Source organism: Pyrus communis, chromosome 15, assembly GCF_963583255.1.
Source record: "Pyrus communis chromosome 15, drPyrComm1.1, whole genome shotgun sequence".
NCBI classification, from domain to species: domain Eukaryota; kingdom Viridiplantae; phylum Streptophyta; class Magnoliopsida; order Rosales; family Rosaceae; genus Pyrus; species Pyrus communis.
The window spans coordinates 16,053,976-16,074,841 of NC_084817.1; the positions used below are offsets into that span (position 1 = coordinate 16,053,976).

The following is a 20,866-nucleotide window of genomic DNA, read 5'->3' on the forward strand; positions in this document are numbered from 1 at the left end:
ACACATCCATCATCATCATCACCCCTCTCCCCTATTCCCTCTGCCCTATCCCGAGTCTCTCTCTCTCCCTTTCCTATTCTTTTTGTATGGACGACACCCAAAACCATTGAAACCTTCACAGATCGAGGAAACAAATTACATATTCGTGCTCGTGAGGTCCTTAGGAGTTCAACCATACCCATTCAGGTAAGGATACCTTCGTTTTCACGTCGAACTCGGGATCCTCCGATTTGGTCACTGTTCATACACACGTTAATTCTTGTGTTTTTGGGAATTTCAAGCTTGTAAGAAGCTTGGTGAGGTCCTTATGAGGCTCGGAGTGGTTCGTTTGAAGGTTTTGGACGTTGGGATCGTGAGTTACAAGTTTGGCCGGAGTTGGTGGTGTTTTCCTGACGAGATTCCATGGGTTTTAGTGCTTGAAAGTGGTATGGATTTGTTCCTCTTGTTGTAAGCTTCATTTTGGTACCAATTTTGTGAAATTTGGTTGAAAAACGAAGAAGATACAAAGTTTTAAAAATTTCCCGGTTTTCTGGCGCCGGAGTTTGGCCGGAGAAGGTGACGGAATATTCCTAACGGCGTTAACAGCATCAGTTAGATTTAAACTGATGGAATATTCCTAACGGCGTTAACGGCATCAGTTAGATTTAATGGAATATTCCTGACAGCGTTAACTGACGCCGTCGGTGTGCCAGGCACGTGCCTGCGCGTGAGCAGCGCGTGTGGCCGTGCTTTGGCCGGCTCGTGGGGGCGCATGCGACGTCGGAAAATTTTTCTAAAAATATGGGGATGTTCCTGAGGTTGAGTAAATCACGTTGGTGTATTCATACACCCCATTTGAGCTTTGTATGAGAAGTTATTTCGTATAGTTGGTTATGTACTTTAAAATTAACATTTTTATAGTTGTTTCGCATATAGGTGAGACTTATCCCGAGGACGAGTGTGGTCACTCAAGGCAAGGGGGTTACGACCCTTCTACATATCAGTGAGTGGGCTTTTGGTTTTCCGTATATACCTATATACTTATGTTTTTCCCAGAAAATGAATTGAAACGTTTCTACGTTTATATGCCATGCATTATGTTTGCCGTTTGTTTATGCTTTATTAGTAGTGTGTATATATATATATATATATATATATATATGTATGTATGTTGGTGCTGCGGACGCACAGGTAAGTGCCAGGTAGGTTATGGTTTATGTTTATGTTCAGTAGTGATTTGATATGCATAGAGAGCTCATAACCTGCACCCCGGGTGTTAGTGTTCCCGCCCAGAGTTAGGCACAGTCTTTCACCCGCACCACACGCTCATCTTGGATCCAAGTTAGGTGCACAGTCCTGTCGTACAGACCACTTTAGGTGGTTCCGACTCGTAGGTGACCCGCGATTATTCGCCCAGCCTTCACGTGATCGTAACACTTGAGCGTACTTAGTATACACGCAGTCCTGTCGTACAGACCACTTTAGGTGGTTCCGACTCGTGTGCAGGTATAGTTAGTGAGATGGAGATTTGAGCTCTAGTTTTAGCCGTACAAATCACGTTAGGTGACTCCGGCTGACAGATTTCATGGCATTGTTTGGCATTACCTGAGAACTTGCATTTTATTTAGAGGCATTTGACATGGCATATTTCCGAGCTTGACTTGTATATATGTATATTCTATTTTCAGGGAAGTATACAGGTTTTACAACGAGGGGTTAGAACTTTGTTTATGAAATGGTTTTTGAAAAGCTTTGTTTTTGCCTACTCACGCTTTCTGTTTTGCACCTTTCCAGGTTCTAGTTGGCTAGCACTTGTGGTGGCTCCCCAGAGGATTTTCCCGGCATATCTGACAGATTATCACCAGTGTAGGACCACCTTTGGGTGTGTTTATGTAGCGTTGTTTCTCCCGGACTGCATTAGGTCTTCCGTGCTCTGAACTTTGTTTTTCACACTTATGCTTGCACATGTATGTTATTACCTTGTGTATAGCTGGGTTTTTATTTATTTGTACTTTTATTTTTATTATTTTATTTGCTTCCGCACTGTGCACATGGTTACGTCACTTCCACGTGACGACCAACATGCCCTGATCTCAATCGAGGTGTGTCACTAAACACTAAAGAACAAAACCTCAGTGAAAATCAGAAACCCTTACCTGGGTTTTGGGACTCGATTAGTGTTGGATTCGCGTCTTCCTGCATCTGCATCTCTGTGTGTGTGGCCGGCTGGATAAGCGTCATTGAAGTGGACGTAAAACGGAAGGAGCGGCGTGAGTCGATGGAGGAGCGGAACGGCGGGAGCACAAGCAGCTTCAGGAGATTGAGTGTGAGACTGTGAGAGTGAGCGACTAAGAGACCACAAATGACCTAACTCCATGGACGGTTGGATTAGATCTTAACCAATCCAACAGTCCAAGTAATTTCTAATTATAAATTAAAAATAAATAAATATATATAATATTTGGTTTGGTTCAGGATTACCAAACGCTTTCAAAGCTGTGGCCGAATCCCAAACCGAAACTTTCGGGACGGGTTCGATTTCGGGTACCGAATTTTTCAGGAAATTCGGTTCGAGCATTTTTCGATCAAATTTCGGGACGAGTTCGGGACTGTTTGGGAAAAAATTCCACCCCTAATTATATACAATAAATTATTTTTATTGACATTTACCAAACGCTATAACACTGTTTTTCATAGTCACAACAATTTAAAAATACAATTTTATCAAACGCTTAACTGCTTTATTTTGCAGTTGATTTTTCTTAAAGCACAACAGAAGTCTCTTTTTTTTTTTGTTTTTTTTTTTTTTAAGCATAGCAACTATACATAGTGTCTGTTGTGAAATTGATGACATATGTGCAGTGAAATATAAAATAAATAAGACATAATATTTATGAGGTTCGACAAGTATGCCTACGTCCTTGGAGTTAGTAGCGATAGTGTCATTATCATACTAAAATTACAAAGTAATGGAAACAATACATTATATCTCTTTTATAGCAATTGTGAGATGTGCTTAGAGGGTTTGATAGAAACCCCTAAAATTATGGTGCACCTCCACCCTCTTTTCTTAACTTTGTCTATGCACGATAGTGCCACCCACCTTTACAACTGTACTAATTTCTTCAGGACCAACCTTACTCACTAAGTTGAGAACAGAAAATACGATTCAAAATAGTCACGCTAGCTTATGCTAAACTTCTGAATTCAACTTAATAATTCCAAACCATTCAATTGGTTTTGGATTAATTGTATTGAATACGGTTAGAGATAAGGCTTGAATGATGGTGCTTTGTCTAGGCTCAATGACAAAACCATGCGCAGAACTTAGGCGCATATGTGAGCAATAAATATCTTATCTCGAATATAAAAGATAAATTAAATTGAATGTGACCACTAATACTAACTCAAATGTACCGCATCTTATTTGACCTGGAAAGTTAAATGAGTTTTGGCGAGAGTACTACTAAGACGAGTGACTTGCGTGAGAAGTCCTCGCATGCTTTCCTTTGTTTTGTGTAAACACATGCCCCACTCGCATGAACACATTACATTACTCTTTTTTACAAATAAAAAATTAAATAAATATAAATAATGAATCAACGTACGTAAAAACGAAAAACTTATGCACATTTTTCAAATTGTTATTGCCAAGTGAATAACAATGGATACAAGATTTCCATTAACAAGCCAAGTATTCAACGTTGCAGAAACTTCAATGAAACTCTCTTTGGTTTGAACTTTGAACATTTTTGGCCTTATTGATAAATGACCTACAGAAAAATATCACTAGGTCTTGGTCTTGTAATAAGACAAGTGAAAGCTGAGTCGGATTGTGTGACGAAATTTTGTACCATCATGCAATTAGTCCAACCACCATAATTAATTAAATCCTAATGACAGTAACCCATAATTAACATGGGAGGAATTAGCAATGAAATGAAGCTAACCACAACAAGTGGCTTAATGATAAGGGTGCGGATTGTGGTTGCCCAATAAACAAAAAAATGTTGGAGGTCCTGGTTTTGATGCTCCGAGCTGGTAAATCTGCTTAACTGTAATCACGAGCATAGTGAAATTTCTCAAAAAAGGTGGATAATCCACCAGTTGTCCTCAAAAAAAATTAATAAAAATAAATAAAATAAATAAATAAATAAATAAAGGGGTGAATGAAATGAAGCCCTTATGCAACTATAAATGCAATGGCACCAGTGCCTAGCTAGGATAAGCAGCTCCTTAACAATGGAAGAAATCAATCCATCATACATTCTATCAGAAGGATACAGGCCTAAACACGTAATCACCGAAGGCGAAGGAATCCCGTTGATCGATCTCACTCCGATAACCAACCGAGAAATGTCGGCCGGCTCTAACAATAAGGCAGTGGAAGAGCTTGCCGCTGAGATAGGGGACGCTTGCAGGACATGGGGGTTCTTCACGGTGATCAACCATGGTGTGCCTTCGGATATTCGGAGAAGAATTATGGAGGCGTCGAGGAAGTTCTTTGCGCTGCCGCTGGAGGAGAAGAAGAAGGTGAGCAGAGAGGCTCATAGCACAGCAGGGTTTCATAACGATGAGCATAGCAAAGACTTCAAGGACTGGAAAGAAGTTTATGATTTTTATGTAAATGATGGGATGCTAATGCCGGCCTCCCATGAACCCGATGACCCCGAAATTGTTCCATGGTACACTCCGTGGCCCGAGAACCTATCCGAGTTCAGGTAAATGTCCCTTACAAAATACTAAAGTTATGTAAATTATTGACAATCTGACAACATAACATGCCATGTAGGGAAACATGCGAAGAATATGGTCGAGCATGTGAGAAGTTGTTTTTCAATCTGCTGGAACTGGTAAGCCTCAGCTTAGGCTTACCTCCTAAGAGGTTGCATGGATACTTCGAGAATCAGGCAAGCTTTGCCCGGCTCAACTACTACGCTCCGTGCCCCAAACCGGACCTTGTTCTTGGCACCGGTGGACATAAGGACCCCAGCGCTCTTACCGTCCTTGCTCAAGAAGATATCGAAGGCCTCGATGTGCTGCGAAAATCAGACGGAGCGTGGGTTCGCGTCAAGCCTGTCCCGGATTCCTTTGTCATCAACGTTGGTGACGTTCTTCAGGTACTACATCTCTTGAGCAAATGTTCATCCTGTTAACATTATTCGATTAAAAACTTTGGTTTCTTGGCAGGTATGGAGCAATGATCTTTACGAAAGCGTCGAGCATCGAGCCATGGTGAACGCAGAAACAGAGAGGTATTCGATCCCCATATTTTTTCACCCGTCTCACGACGTAACAATGAAGCCGTTGGATGAATTGGTCGACGAAAGAAGCCCGGCAAAGTATCCAGAATACAAGGCAGGGAAGTGGTTGAATCTGAGGATGTTTAACAATTACAAGAAACATGGCTTCTATATGCGGATGACTGACTACAAGATTGCTGCTTAGCCGACGGATTTCTAATCCAACGGCTTATACTATGCATGATTCTCCAACTTCTAGTACGGATTATATGGTAAAATAAAATAAAAAGTTTGTAAAACTATACTGTTTATTTTACGAGTAACGGGTCACCGAGAAACCGTAGAACGTTGTAGTTTTACGTATTTAGGAACTGAATCGTAGCTATTGAGCTCAGAAAGTTTGATACTGTGACAATGTCGTATGTAAACAAGAGCACACATTGCAAAAGAGATGCAGGCAGCGAACTAGGATGCTATACATCAGAATTAGCCCTTCGATCTGATGGCATTTCCAAGCGTGAATAAAATGACACGGACATTGTCTTAAATTATCATTCTACTTCTGAAAAGTACAAATATGTATGAGAATCTGTTCTTGCCTCTCAATTAGCATTAGAAGAACACATACTCGTTTCTACGTACTAAAGAGTTTCATTAGCAAGATGACTCGTAGATACGTATTTACGCATTCAAACTGTTCCGATGTTGCTTGCTTGTTGAGGAAGAATATATACAACACTGACATCTAGAGTGATTACTTACAACGGCAAGGGGTGCAAACTCTGGGATGACCTGCGGGAACTTTCTGCCGGACTGAAAGCACCAGAGATTCCTTGGAGTGATCTGCCCCCGACCTCCCAACTAGACTGATTTTTAAGTTAGAGATGTTGCTGTTTTCAAGCACTCAAGTGCAGGGGGCTGCAAAGAAACAACGATACTGCAAAGAAATTATTCGACTTGATATGTCAATGTATAAGAGCAAAATGTAATGATAACAACGAAAATACAATGCAAGCCTTGCAGCATCCTCATTTGCATTAGTAACTTCTGATGCCGATGTGTCCACAGAGGCTTTTTTCCCAACCCTTTGTTTCTGCTACATCCAAAACTACAGAGTTAGCATAACATCATTGGAACAGGGCAAAGAATTCAGGGTGCAACTTTCACAATTCACAAGTACACACTGCACGCACAAAAAGATACAATAATTTTCACGCCGTAGTTGAATGTTGTCAAATGGTATTTAGACTCCTGGGTAGCATGCATTGGAAACTCTAATGAATGATGCGTCGGATAAGTATGAAACCAGCTAAAATATACATCCACAATAAATTAGTATATGATGAACGTAGTACACAAATCCATTCCAAGCTTGCGTCTCATAAGAATGCATCCTTTAAAGAAACAACATAGATTGTTACTCACTATCAACGTTGCATCAAAACTGTGGGTGTGGTGATGGTTGAACAAGAGGTAGTTCCAACGTTTATAGAAAACTAAAACATATATCTAGTTTATGACTAAAACTAACTACATGGAGGCGGAAATGATATTTTCATCCAAGTCCACTTAAGATTTCAGCGATACAGCCACTTTTTGAGGGAATGGTATAACCAGTTAAAATTGTAAATGTCAAACAATATAAACTGAAGTTGAAATTAACAAGCTGATAAAGCATTCATAGTATTTCACTCTTACCCTTTCCTCCAGTGAAACGTCACTTGATAGTTTCCCAGCTCTCACTTTCCAAGCATACTAATTGAACGCCCCAGCTACTATCACATGTGATCTGCCAATATGATGGGAAATTAATCACAATAATTCAGATCAAGCAGTACGGAGATGGTTTTGATAAATACACAACGTATCCAGCTTACAATGCATTAAAGATGAAACAAAGGCAACGAAATTTAATCTCTAAAAACTTTCCACATAGTTTACTGTATCATTGAAATAGTTGTTTAAAAATGGAAATAAAAAATATAGTCATATTTAGTCACCTTGTACGTATTGTTTCGAATATTATAACCATCCACTGTACCTGAATAAAAACTGGAAAAGAAAAACAAATATTGTTATAAACAAGGGCTAAAACAATGCCGAAAATCATCTCCCAACTGGGGGAATGCTCACCATTTATCTACTGGAGACAAAAATTTGATCCTTTGCCCAATCAATTCCTCATCCTTCTTACTAATTTCCTACATAATTAATTATAATATAAAAAATGTAATACAATTTCAAGTGTACTCTCAGAAAGAGCTTATTCTTACTTTCAAGCTGCAAGGGCCCTTTAGCTTCGTTCTGGGGTGATTGGAATGTTCCACATTAATGTTTCTTTTCACATTAACATTTTCCATCAATGGAATGGTATTTTTTTTCAAATTCTGGACTGAGACATTTGATCCACCGATTGTAACTACAGAATCACAAGATGAATGTATTTCTGTTTCCAAAGTAATCTCAGATTTTTTGGATACACGATTCTGGTAATCATTATCAGAATCACTTGGCGAGAGATCTCGTTTTCTCCTACGTCCTTCAGTACTGGTGCCTTGTTTCTCAGCCTTCCGGGGTTCAGCTCCCCCATCATTGGACAAATTAACTATCTTGGAAGATGTTAGGATAAGTTTGTCGTCCTTGAAAACACCAGATTGTGTGCTATCCTCTTGACACTTACGCCCACGTCTAGGAAGAGCACTGGCAGGCTGAAACGTGAAGAAAGAGTTTCCAACAAAATGTTTATAGGAAGAAAATATCATTAAGAAAATCATAGGGGCAATATAACTAAAGCTGTAAAGGAAAACTGGAGATACATACCAAAGAGATATTTGATTCAAATATGTCAACTACTCTTTTGAAGTACTCATCAAAACATGATTGATTGAGGCATCTTGAATTGGACTGCACAGAACAGATAATAAAAAGGTGAAATGATGTAGAACATTTAACTAGAAATTTTTCTTCCAGCCAAAAGATAAAGAAAAGAATATCAAATCTTATCGAAAACTGCTCATCACTTTTATTAGAGATACTTACTTTATATAAGGATGATGGTAGAAAAACTTTCCCAGGAGCATGTGATGCGGAGATGCCATTATGATTTGTTAAAGTCACAAAAGAGTTCCCAATTTCTGCCAGAATATGCAGCTTCTGCATAACAAGAAAAACCTCCTTTCCTTAATTATAAAACATAAACATAAAGTGAGAGGAGAAAAGATCTTCTGAAGGAAAACTCTTACACCAGTTAGTTCAACGTCTATAGCATTCTCAGCTCTCTTAATAGCACGGAAAATGCAAATCAAATACAAGACAGAATCCTTGGTAATATCCAGAGCACCAGCGGCATTACTGGCATTGACTAAAGCCTGCAATAAAACTAACAGTGGACTGCAAAGAGAAACATAATCCAAAGTGTGTCAGCATAGCTGCATTCATATTCAGTACTAGGCAATCTTCAATGTGATTATCTGGATATATTTACATACCTGCAAAACTGAGCATATGCGTTTTCATCTTGACAATCGTCAGGTGGGAAACCTGTATCATAAGCAAGAATATGGATTAAGAACACCACTATGTATGCTGGAAAATCAGTGTTTAATCCTTCTTGGACTCCAGAGATTTGACGCATTTGAGCTTCTCTACTGTAATCCTTGACAAATTCTGCAATATATTTTGACGACTAAATTGAATGGTATCAGAATACATTTACTTGCTCAAGCATACAAAAATAACTCATAGATACAGCATATTTAGCATACATCATCCTGCAGATCCTTGAGGCAATCTGAGGTGGCCATTGCGAAAGCACTTGCATATCTGCAAGGTATGGCATGCTCCTTCAGTAATTTGTGTGTTTTTATCAAGAAGTGATCTTCTCACCAATGGTGAGTCATCCTGAAATGTGTAAGAAGGAAAAGAAAAATGTCCGTGAACATATAATTAGTGGCAATTCAAGAGTGACAATGAAATCAAATCTGAAGAAACTGAAGAGTATATAAATAGTATGTGATGCAAGTCAACTAACTGGATTAAGCATTACTGGTGATTGATATCAGATGCATAACACGCTTACTGCAGTGTTCTCATGCCATCTATTTAATAAATTTTATAAAGTGCATTTCTTTTACCATTTGTCAATCAGTCTATAAATGGGACAGCTCACTAGAAAAATCAGTGAATATTATTAAGTTAGCTAAAGACACGTTTATACTTTAGCAATAAACCATCATGAGCTCCAGGGACCAAAACCTCAAATTCCATCAGGATTCAGGAATATGTTTTCATTAGCTTTACCGGAAATGAAGTTCGAACAAGAAGTCCACCGGAATAACAGGTAACCAAGAAAAATGAAGGACTACACTAGGATGCACAAACCAGAACCAAACATAAATATCTTTGCCCTTAAAATTGTAAAGTGAAAGATCTCTGGAGAAATATGGAAATCCCATCTTTGAGCAAGCTGGAGAACAGACTTTGCAGCAGCTATAATCTAATACAAGCCTTATCACTTTCATTGCAATAGAAATAAGGTAAACCAAATGAGTGGTGTTCGTAATTCACTGAACACAGATCTTAAAAGCACAAAAAAAAAAAAAAACAAAAAAAAAAAAAGAAGCAGAAAATTGTAGCCTTTTTATTCAGTTGTGTGTTGCTCAGAATTGCCGTTCACAATAATGAGCATCAGTCACAGACTCACAATAAAAGCCTAAACAAACAGTTGAGAATCTCATTTCTGAATGTGAATTTAAAAACTTACGTCAAAGTTTCAAAGCATCCCTCTTCCCATATTAGCAGAAATCTGGAAGAAAAAGAATTGTAACAATAAACTCAACCACTAATGCAGTCATGCTTATGAAAACAAAACCACATGTTTGACTGGTTCATTCAAGCACCACAGAGATTCTAGTCAAAAGCTGAGACGATATCCAAACACATGTGTTTAAAAAAATTAAAAAAAAACTGAGCGCACGGCAGAGATATGTAATTAAATGAGTTCGTTAATTTGACCTTCAATTCACTTGAGCCAGAACGAAGAATTAAACCCATATAAAAGTTAAGGACAAGCTCATACAGTTTAAAACTTTCTATTTGATGACGGAATCTGAAATCATACCCTGAGGTGATACCCTCTGCAGTTTCTCCCTTTTGCAGCATTGTTGACAAAATGCCACAGAGCTCATTAATTTGCCATTTAGTGTTGTCCTCGAGCTCATTAATTTGCTGTTTGGTGTGAGTTCCCCGGTGTGGAAAGAAACTCTTGACAAGTGTTTTCAGGCCATATATCTGCAAAATAAATGGTTAGAGAAATCAATGGAACTATCTGTAAGAAATGAACAATTTCAATACAAGTTATTCTCTAAGTTACATAATCATCTTCGGTGATTTTGGACCCCTTGGTGGGTTGATCCTTGCATAGACACAGAATCGACCACTTCTTTCACATGAGCCCCTAACAACACTTCTAATTCATTAACCTAAATGATACATACAGGCTACGTATCATAATTCCTGCAAACTATAACAGTGCCAAAAATTCTAAACAGAAAAGGTATCCACTCTGTCAACCAAATCTTTTAGTAACGTAATGACATACTTTCTCCTCCTCCATGGTAAACAGTTCAGCAAAAATTTAAATTGGTTAATTCCATACAGAAATTAAGGAAATTTTTCAAGAAGATCAGCTCAATTTAACACTGAATTGTCAACTATTTCATCAAATCCCACTCACAGCACAACTCAACTCAAGTTTTTTTCATATACAAAAATGTAATATAAAAAAACTTTTTCTAGTGTTCATTGCATATAATTTTGTCTTCTTCTCACACAAATTTTTTTGTTTAAACATATAGCATTGCAAATTAATTCATGTATTTCAACCTGTTTATCAATAATAGAGTACATTAGCAGGAATCAAGAAGGGAAAGTCAAGGCACATACTCCCTGTAAACTAGAGAGAAAATCCAAACTTTGATGGTAAACACCATTAACAGCTGAACAAAATACTAATACTTTAACTGAAAAACTGTTACCATTCAGAACCCACCTTTAATTTGCAAGAATCACTAGACCAAGACACATAATCGAAAGAGTCTACATAATCTGAAGATTTCACCTACACAAAAGAAGTTCACATATTTTACAACCAATTCTCAACGAGGACTTGAAGCAAATAAATATTCAACATAGATCCTCGTTTAGGGAAAATAAAATATCTATATCCAAAACCTACTACATTCTGGCATCAACAAAGTCCAAATAGAGTGAGTTCATATTTATCTCACAGTTGATGTCAATTACTTGGAAAATATTTTGATATATATAAGAGATGATCTCTCCAACTTGGCTTTGGAATGTTGAAATAGAATGCTGTGCAAGACACCCCAAGGACTGTAACAGTGTTGGCATGTTCTGCCCAATTAGTAGAGAATCCACAAGTTCCTAGACATAATGAACAAAGTTGATTCAGTATGGATAACTCAGCATTATTTGAGTATGCATGCAAACTATGACATTCTGAAATTCTCAGATGTACAGCAAACAAAGAGGTAGTTCACTAATATATCCATATATAACCCATTGTCAGACTTGGGTCTCTTGTGAGGGTGAACTTGAACAACAATAAGACTTTAAATAGAATGAAAATGTATACGGCACATAAACACACACACACACAAACAACACAGATGCATGTGGATATAACAAATGGTAACCCAATACAGCTAACAACTTATTAGGAGGCAAATGAACGCCATAAAGTGTATGTGATTTAGAAATATAAATAGATTATCTATAGAACCTAGTTTATGTAAAGCTGAAACAATATTTTAAAGGGCGAAGGTGTAGGCGTGGCGTTTCATGGATAGCCCCGCCTAGGCTAAAGCCTTGAGGAGTGAGGCGAAGCCTTATGGGACCTAAATAATTGGGGGACTGCTGTGGGTTTTAAAAATAAAAGTAAAAATAGACTTGGCCAAAACAGCGTCATTTTGGGCCAAGTCATTTAAAAAAAATTAAAGACTTGGCCGAACTGACGTTGTTTTGGGCCAAGTCTTTAAACAAAATAATAATAATTTCCTCTTCTTCGCGGTCCTCTTTCTCTTGAAGAGGCCGCCGCACAATGCAACCCTAAACCCAGACGACAGAGCCTTCGACTTCAATTTACCCAGACGACAGAGCCATTCGACTTCAATTTCAGGTCACTGATGGATCGCCAGCCACCCACCTTCAGGCTCGCCTCAGCCGCCTAGGAGCGCCTCGACCACACTTGGGCGAGTTTTCGCCTACTCCCATTGAGCAAAGGCATTACCACTCCCGCCCCGCCTCCAAAGCCGCCTAGGTGCGCCTCAGGGAGTGTTTTTTAAAACACTGAGCTGAAAGATACTTAACAATAAATATGGATAAACGAACCTAAAACTCCAAACTCAAGCTAAGCATACCTTACATAGATCTTGGAAAATGAATTGCTTCGAATTATCAATTAAAGCAGCAATTGCTGAAACAGCATATTTTGACTGAACACGAGTCCCCTCCAGACAAACCCTCTCCATAAAGCGGTGGATTTCACTTCAAAGGAAGAAGAAAAAGTTAAAGCCACTCTCTAAACATTTAGAAGAAAAAATAAATAAAAAAATAAAGGTTTAGATTTGAAGGCTTTATATTTAAATTTAACAAAAGGAACGGAGAGGAAAGGAATCTATTTCTCATTTAACTGATGCCAAAGGAATATACAATGTATAAGCAAATAACAAAAGTAAAATGCCCAAATATCATAGCATGTACATTAAAGGTTGGGGTATTTTAACAATTTGACCAGTTACTCCTGTCACGTATAAGGAATAGTTACGCACGCACATTAGAAAAACTGACAAACAATTCTGACAAAGACAATGTACATGGTGCCCATGGATTGTGTGCACCATGTACAAGCTCTTTTTAATATATATTTAACAAAAACAATTCTGACAAAGAAAAAGCATCCAAAATTGAATGACTGACCAAATTAACATCAGAAATAATAAGATAAACGAGGAGACCCTTCACAATACAGTCTCCAATGGAAAATAAAACTCATCCTGCTAAAAAAAATGCATAAGAATCAGAGAGATTGCAGAGATTACCTGAGTTTAACTGATATGTGAGGGCCTGCTTTAGCTAATAGCCTAATACTTCAATCAACTTATCATTAATTGGGTCGCTCTCATTTAATAACTTCTGAAATTGCACTTCTGAACCTCTCAGGAGAGTTGGGAAAAAGCTGGTCATTGCCTGAACCAGAAAACAATTGAAAGACAATTTCAAACAGTGAAGAGACAAATATTCCCTAGATACTTACTAGTTGGTCACACATCCAAACTTATTTACTCCTAGTCTTATCTTATATAAAACATAGATACAAGGTCCCTTCCAAAAAAAAAAACATAGATACAAGGTCCACCTCCATAAAAATAAAAAATAAAAAAGGGTAAACGCTAGTTATATACACAAAAAAACAAAAAAATAATACCTCATCCACTTATGGAAACTAACTTATTCTCTCAAGCTTTATCCCATCGGCAATGCACGAAGCCAATTTGGGCCATTATAAGTTAGATGAAAAGCCAACATACTACCAAATGACAGCATCAGGTGAACTCAAACTCATTCAAAAACCTGGCGCTCGTAAATCATAAAACTTAGTTCAGTCCTTGAGATTCATCGATGCCAGAAATGCTATATGTGCTTGCCAAATTGTTTCTAGACGACCACCACAACAGTAATTCATGGCCATTGCTTAAATTTAGATGCTACATGTTTTTGTGCTCGCCAACCCTTCATGGCCATTCTCTTGGCTGGTTAGCTTTGTCTTTTTTATCACATAAACTCAATCTAACTTAAACATTCACATTCAAAAGTTTTACTCTTCTGCTGAAGAAAGTATTATTCAAATCCTCTAGGCAAAAAAAGCTTCTTACCAGCTGAAGTCTGACAGAAGCAGCCTCCTAGTGCCTCTTTCCGGGACTGTTGCTAGATAGATCATCTAGAATACAGCAAACATGCTCTGCACTGAATATATTGTAAGAGCATTTCGAGGTGAGTGTCCATAGAAACTCAAAATTCTGATGTTTCCCCCCAATCATATTCAGAAATTTGTCCTGATAAGAAGACAATAAGTAAATAACACAAATTTTTAACAAAGGAAAAAATAAAAGTAAACTATTATAATTTTGTTACAATCAAATTTCTTAATCAATAATCATATAAAAGAAAAATCACCAATAAAATGCAAGACCATCTTTTGACACCACCACATTAGTAACCAAGTTGAAATCCAACTTGCCTTCCCACAATACAAAATAACTCCCATCAAAATTACAAGGAGTCAAATCATCGATTCAAGCAAACAAAAAGTTGATCCCACTTGACCTAATTTAATTCCAACCATGACTTCTCTAGTATAGAAAGACTATAAGCGGAAATTGTCTTAAAGAAATGGTCTTCGTGCAATTGTAGTTACACCAGAGAGTTCCATAATGTGTTTCTGGTTTTCCGGAGAAGTTTTGAACGACTCCTCCATATTCCTATATTTGCATTGATTAAACAAAAAGCAAGTTAAAAGTTAAACCTTATAAATGACAAGCACTGTTTGCAAGTTGCCCCAACTCCACAAAAACTACCAATATAGGACGCCATATATGATCCTATTCAACCGTTTTTGCCCTCCCCATATCATGAAACACTTTTAAAAAGGCAAGGTTCATTGAACTTAAAGCTCTAGCCTTCAACAACATTGACAACTGAGATAGACAACAAATGCCATAAAGAACCTATATTAGGAATTAATTTCTCTACCTCTTTTGAGCAGTGAAACCATACTCTTTAATGAACCATAACTTAATATAGGATCTATACAACTAAAGTTTATATGAGGAAACCTGCATGTTATCTTTGCAATGTAAATCAACCAGATCCAAATTAATGAGCTAAGGATATACAATAAGAAATAATTAGCTTAAATTCTATGTTTACCGCATAAGACATGAAAATATCATATATATATATATATATATATATATATTATTTGCAACAAAGAAAGACATACATGTGGGTTCCATACAAAGTACTATATGCACACACATAAGTACGTGCATGTACCCGACAAACATACACATGCGGAAGTGCTCAAAGAGGAAGAAGGGCATTCATGGGATCATTTAATTAAAAGTAAAGGTACAATAGACGCACTCTGCTGGTCCGGGCATCTTTAAATTGCACTGCATCCAATAACAGAGCAAGCGAATTAAAATTGTTATTATCTTTCATTTGGTTCAATTTTCCAAAGCGCTCTTCCGCTCTTGAAGGGTCTGCAAAGGAGACTGCCATTTTTGGGAACTGAACTTTGTATCACTTCTGCATCTCTTCCGAATTATTCCCCTGCAACATAATGTCAACTGCTTCAATTACTCAAAACTAATCAAGTATAGCCAAGAAGTAAAGAACTGCCATCCAGTTGCCTGTACAGACCATCATAACTTACACAACTTTCTTCAACGTGTAAATAAATTTAAAAAAAAATGAAATATAAAGAAAACATAGAGCACCCTGATAAGCTAAAAAATATAAGGTTTATATACAAAGTCTATTACACAGCATTAGTCACAGGCACAATGGTGTATGCTGAATGCTTTGAAAATTGCTGTTGAAAGATATCTCAAAGGAAGCTTAACATCTACTAGTTATTGAATTTTCCAGGAAAGAAAAATTTCAAGATAATGCTAAGCCACATTTTGGGCTCTAGAAGCAGTCACAGGTGAGTGATGCCTAATTGAACACTAGGGCATATTTTCATTACTAAAAATACCGAAATCAAGTCAAAACAGGAAATGAGGAAAAAAATCTTCCACATGGTGAACCAATACTCATAAAAAGGAGGGAAGCAATCACTTTTGGATTTTAGTAAGAATCCAGCCTCAAGCAGTGTATATTCGCATAAAGGGGCTTTGGTCTACTCTAAAGTCATAATAGTGATTAACAAATTAAAATTTTCCAGACATCAGTTAAGCATGCATTTCCAAGAACATAAATTAGCTCAACAAGACAAGGCTTCCCTATAATGGACAGTGCAATATGTATTCACATTTCAGTAGGTATATAAAATTCATCCTTAGCAAGTGTGAGTTTCAAGTACTCTACCTTCTCTTTCTTTCGATTGGCCAAATAAGTCCGCATCTCATTTTGCAACCTATAAAACATTTGTACGTTGTAAAGAACAGATCATTCACATTAACTGCAGCAAGAGTGAGTTAGTGATAATACCTTTGTTTCTGAAATAAAATAGAGTTCAAAGCCTTTGTATGAAGCAGGGTGAAAAGAGAAAACAAGTGGATCCAGTGCCTTGTAATTTCCTCAACTGAAGGAACAGCTGGAAATAGATCTTCTGCAAGCACAAGCTCCATATTTTGGGACATAAAGTCAAACAATAAGAAAAATGATAATAGTCAAATACCACCTTTTAAAGCATTGGTTTATTTTAAAAAGACAGAGCATGTGAGAAAACAAACCTGAAATCCATACAATCTTTATCAAAGCATAGCATCAATATTTTACATGGAATCTGTTCAAAGTGGTCACTTATCGTCATGCTACCTTCAAAGCATTTGTTATAATAATCTCGATATACTTCCATCAACTTCTGTAGAGCTTTCTTTCTAATAGTTATCTGCAAATAAAACAAGCAATTATAAATACAAGACAGCATGTGTAACTTAGCAAACTGAAACTTTTTTCTGTAGAAATACCGTCTTGTCCCGAAGTCTTTCAGTGGTCTGAGATATTATTTTGGGAGGAAAGCATCTCATATTAGACATGGCAAGATCACAGGCAACAACCACTGCTTGTGTTCTCACTCTATCACCAAAATCTAGAAGTCGACTTTCAAGGGCAGCTGTTTAAAGCAACAAACTAGTATAAGTAAGATCCCGAGAATTACATAATCAGAAGTCATATAGGAAACAGAAAATGTTCCATAACTTACGGAGAACTTCTTGTGATTCTGCCCCAGAGGGATTGGTCATGTAACAAACTTTAGCACATTGTAAAGCACTAACCCTAACGTCCGCAGATTTATCAGAGATTTTTCAAAAACTCAATGAAGAGGTCATGATACCTTTGTGCAATATGGTGATCAGGCAGTGTGAAAAGTATTCCAATCAAATTAACAGCTTTTAGTCGCACATCAACCTGATCAGTCTATAGAAAAATAATCGGAGTCAGGTGATATTTATTGATTGCTTTTAAAGCACAAGTCAGGACCATAAGAGAACTATGAAGGAAGAGAAGAAAAGATCCTATGCCAAGAGATGAAATGATTAAATCAAAACAAAATGAACTAAGACATGAAGACATACCAATAACTATTGAGTCAAATTTGGAATGACAGCAAGAAGTATCTGAGGAGCACACCCAAAAATTTTAAAAATGATATCATGGTTAAATTCTTTGAGCTCACTCCCATCAGCATCTCCATCCAAAATACAAGATGTCAGAAACCCACAAACAAAGGACTTAAGTTTGTCTGCGCACGTTTGAATCACAGAAACTGCAAGCTGGGAAGAAGCACAGTCTGCATTCTGTAAAACATAATATAAGAAACAGAATAATATTTAATAGTTAATTGAGGTAAATATTGATATCGAGCATGAGCAGATAAGAAGCACTAAATCTTTACACTTTATTTGTTTAATCAAAAGATGTTGTGTTGTAAAACTAATTTAAAATGTAAAACAGTCTACATGAAAATGGGCATTTTCAACACAATTTCCTTTTGTTTGGCTGTGACTGCAAAATGCCCATTTCATCCCAAATTCCTTATTAAAACAAACATTTTTGTCCAAAAGGTAACAAGAGGCATTCCAAACAGTATACAAAAATCTCACATTCACTTGTAGTCAATATTCCTCTTTTCCTGTCAGGTTGGAGACCCAAATTAGAAATTAATCCATGATCTCACAAGCAACTAGTACATGAAGAAACAGATTCAATATGATCCCAGTTTTTCTACTATAATACCAGAACATAATGCATAGGACATTTTCCCTATGACCAACAACCAAATTATGATAAGCGGAATGCAACATTTTAACTACCATGCCACCACAATCCCACTTACTATATATCAGTGAAAGTAAATAAACATGGGTTGGAAAAAGCTCATATTGTAACAAGCATTGCTTTGCCAACCGTTCTACTTAACAATAGTGAACATTGTTTTGATACCAAAAACATGTAGGACTAGTATATCATGTAAATAAATGTTTCTATAAACCATTTTAAGCATACATTATCAAACACTTGCCATTAACTCCGTCACAAGATTGCATAGAACCATATCCAAAAGTGGCTGAGAAGCTTCCTTGTTTAGTATATAAACCATTATAGACAAAATATCATTTATCAAACTCTGCTGATGGTGTTGCCTACAGGGAAAAAATGCAAGGGATTATAATTGATGTCATCATAGTTAAGCCACCAAACTTACATACATTAAAACATAACAAATTGCACTTAACAGATTCAGAGACACTCTAATCTCAGATGCTTATAACTTGGTAAAACATAAACGTAGAGCATGTTCTAGCCATCTAAGGACATCTCCAACCGAAGGAGGGCCAGAGAGCTCGTTTTAGCCCTATAGCCCTCCAAGAAATTAATATTTTAATGAACAATGTCAGGCCATATTTCTTACCATCTCCAACCGAGGGGCCAAAGGGCCATAGGCCAAACATAGCCCTGTGACAAAAAACCATCTCCAACCGAGGGGGCCAAAGGGCCATAGGGCCAAACATAATTTATTATTTTAATTTAAAAACTACAACTTAAATTAAAAACTACAACTTAAATTTAAAACCTAAAACTTAAATTTAAAAACTACAACAACTTAAATTTAAAGTCTATAATCATCATCATCATCATCCACCATTGTAGGATTATAGTCGGAGAACTCCCCCTCACACTATCTTCTAAGACCCATCTATAAGCCTTGCAAAGAGCTTCATCTTCTTTTCGGGTCCAAACCCTACCTTTCATTGCAGATGTGGCCTTTTGAAAATTATTGAAAAAGTTGAAGGAAAGGTTATTGGAAGAGGTAAGAAAATAGAATGAAGTAAGATAGTATGGAATGGTAAAATTATGTGAGAAATGGTGTAGGAATGGCTTAGGTATTTATAGGAAAAAAATGGGAATTTTACAAAAAAATTTGGTCGAAAAAAAATAAATTCAAATCCAACGGCTAACTAACGTTAGCTAGCCGTTGGTTTCAAATAATTGGGCCAGCCCGGGGCTAGCTGGCCGGCTCCTTTGGGTCAGCTAGTTGGCCTGATTCCTCTTTTTGGCCCGGTGGGGCCCATGAGCCCTTTGGCCTAGTCCTCGGTTGAAGACAGTTTTCGTGTCATTTCAGGTTATTTTCGGCCCAATTATTACTTTTCGAATCAGGCCAACCGGCTGACCCAAAGTAGCCGTTGGTTTCAAATATTTGGGCCGGCTCGGGGCTGGCTGGCTCCTTCAGATCGGTTGGAGATGGCCTAAGTTACAGGCAGTTATTACTTTTCTTTATTCCATGAAAGTGGAAATCTAATCGTAGAATGTAATAAGCACTGATTCCTCCAGAATTATCAATTACGAAGAACCCAAACATAAAAGAGTAGCATGGAAAGTCAAAACTAGGAATTACCTCACAACAGAGAAGAATATATTGAACATTTCGAGATCTAGATCATTGCAGTTAATATCCAACATGATCACACAACATTTACATCGTGCAACAGTCTCTACTATTTTAGCCCTCCTCGAGAAGAGCGGGCTTTCCATGTCAGCTAGCTTCACGAACATGCTGATAATGAGTTTTAAAATGTTCTAAACAAAAGAAGAGTGTAAGCATCTTGCAAATGAAGAGTACACATTCAAATCAGACATGCGCAAATGCACACATACCCTTAGATATTTGTCGGCGAAAGGAGGTTCGGGTGCCATAGCCCGAAACATTTCAGTGACACAAATGGCCACTAGAAGCCTGACATCCTTATGCTGAAGCAAGCTATGCACAATAACTTCTCTCAGGGGCTCCAACTTCCTAGAAGCTTCAGCCGAAGATGCCTGTTCTAACTGTGACAATGCACTCGCAGCTTGCTGTGAAACGAAGCATACAAATTACAAAACAAGCAAAGCCCCAACGATCAACTCAAATCGCTAGGGCGACGAAATGAACAAACTCAAATACAAAACTCCACATTAAACAAAAACCCGCAATTCCAATTCAAACATGGAATTATATAAACTATTCGAACACAAAAAATTGCTTACTCGGAGCGATTTGACGATGGAGTCCTTGTTTGGGCGGTTTGGCAGCGGAGGAGGGTGCCGATTTCGGAGACGAGCTGCAGCGCGGACTCAGCCATTGGGGCAGTGAATCGGAGAGAAACCCTAACTCAGAGACGGGTGTTTTGGCAGTGGTGCAGCGGACGGGCATTCGATCAGAGGCGGAAACCGCGATCGCAGGTCTCGGGGAGGACAAGAGCTTGACGAGTGTGACGAAAGAGTGAGGGGACTTCCGGACGTTTGAGTGGAGGGGGGCTTTAATTGCTGAGAGGCTCCCGCCTTTGGGGCGCGTT

At 37.7% G+C, this 20,866-nt stretch overlaps 1 protein-coding gene and 1 pseudogene across 1 annotated transcript; one reads left to right on the forward strand and one right to left on the reverse strand.

Moving 5' to 3' along the window:
• Window positions 1–4,181: 4,181 nt before the first annotated feature.
• LOC137717706 (protein LATERAL BRANCHING OXIDOREDUCTASE 1-like) lies at window positions 4,182–5,964 on the forward strand. Its single transcript, XM_068457157.1, has 3 exons — window positions 4,182–4,700; window positions 4,772–5,099; window positions 5,170–5,964. The coding sequence occupies exons 1-3, from the start codon at window positions 4,222–4,224 to the stop codon at window positions 5,425–5,427; spliced, it is 1,065 nt and encodes a 354-aa protein (XP_068313258.1). The 5' UTR covers window positions 4,182–4,221; the 3' UTR covers window positions 5,428–5,964.
• Window positions 5,965–6,126: 162 nt separating this feature from the next.
• Window positions 6,127–20,860, reverse strand: LOC137717097 (sister chromatid cohesion protein PDS5 homolog B-like; annotated as a pseudogene).
• Window positions 20,861–20,866: the final 6 nt, after the last annotated feature.

Excerpts from the sequence above, each read along its gene's own strand:
- LOC137717706 (XM_068457157.1), top strand. The coding sequence starts at position 4,222 with ATGGAAGAAATCAATCCATCATACATTCTATCAGAAGGATACAGGCCT. Across the intron at positions 4,701-4,771 it reads GAGAACCTATCCGAGTTCAG|GGAAACATGCGAAGAATATG; the intron begins GTAAATGTCCCT and ends CATGCCATGTAG. Across the intron at positions 5,100-5,169 it reads ACGTTGGTGACGTTCTTCAG|GTATGGAGCAATGATCTTTA; the intron begins GTACTACATCTC and ends GTTTCTTGGCAG.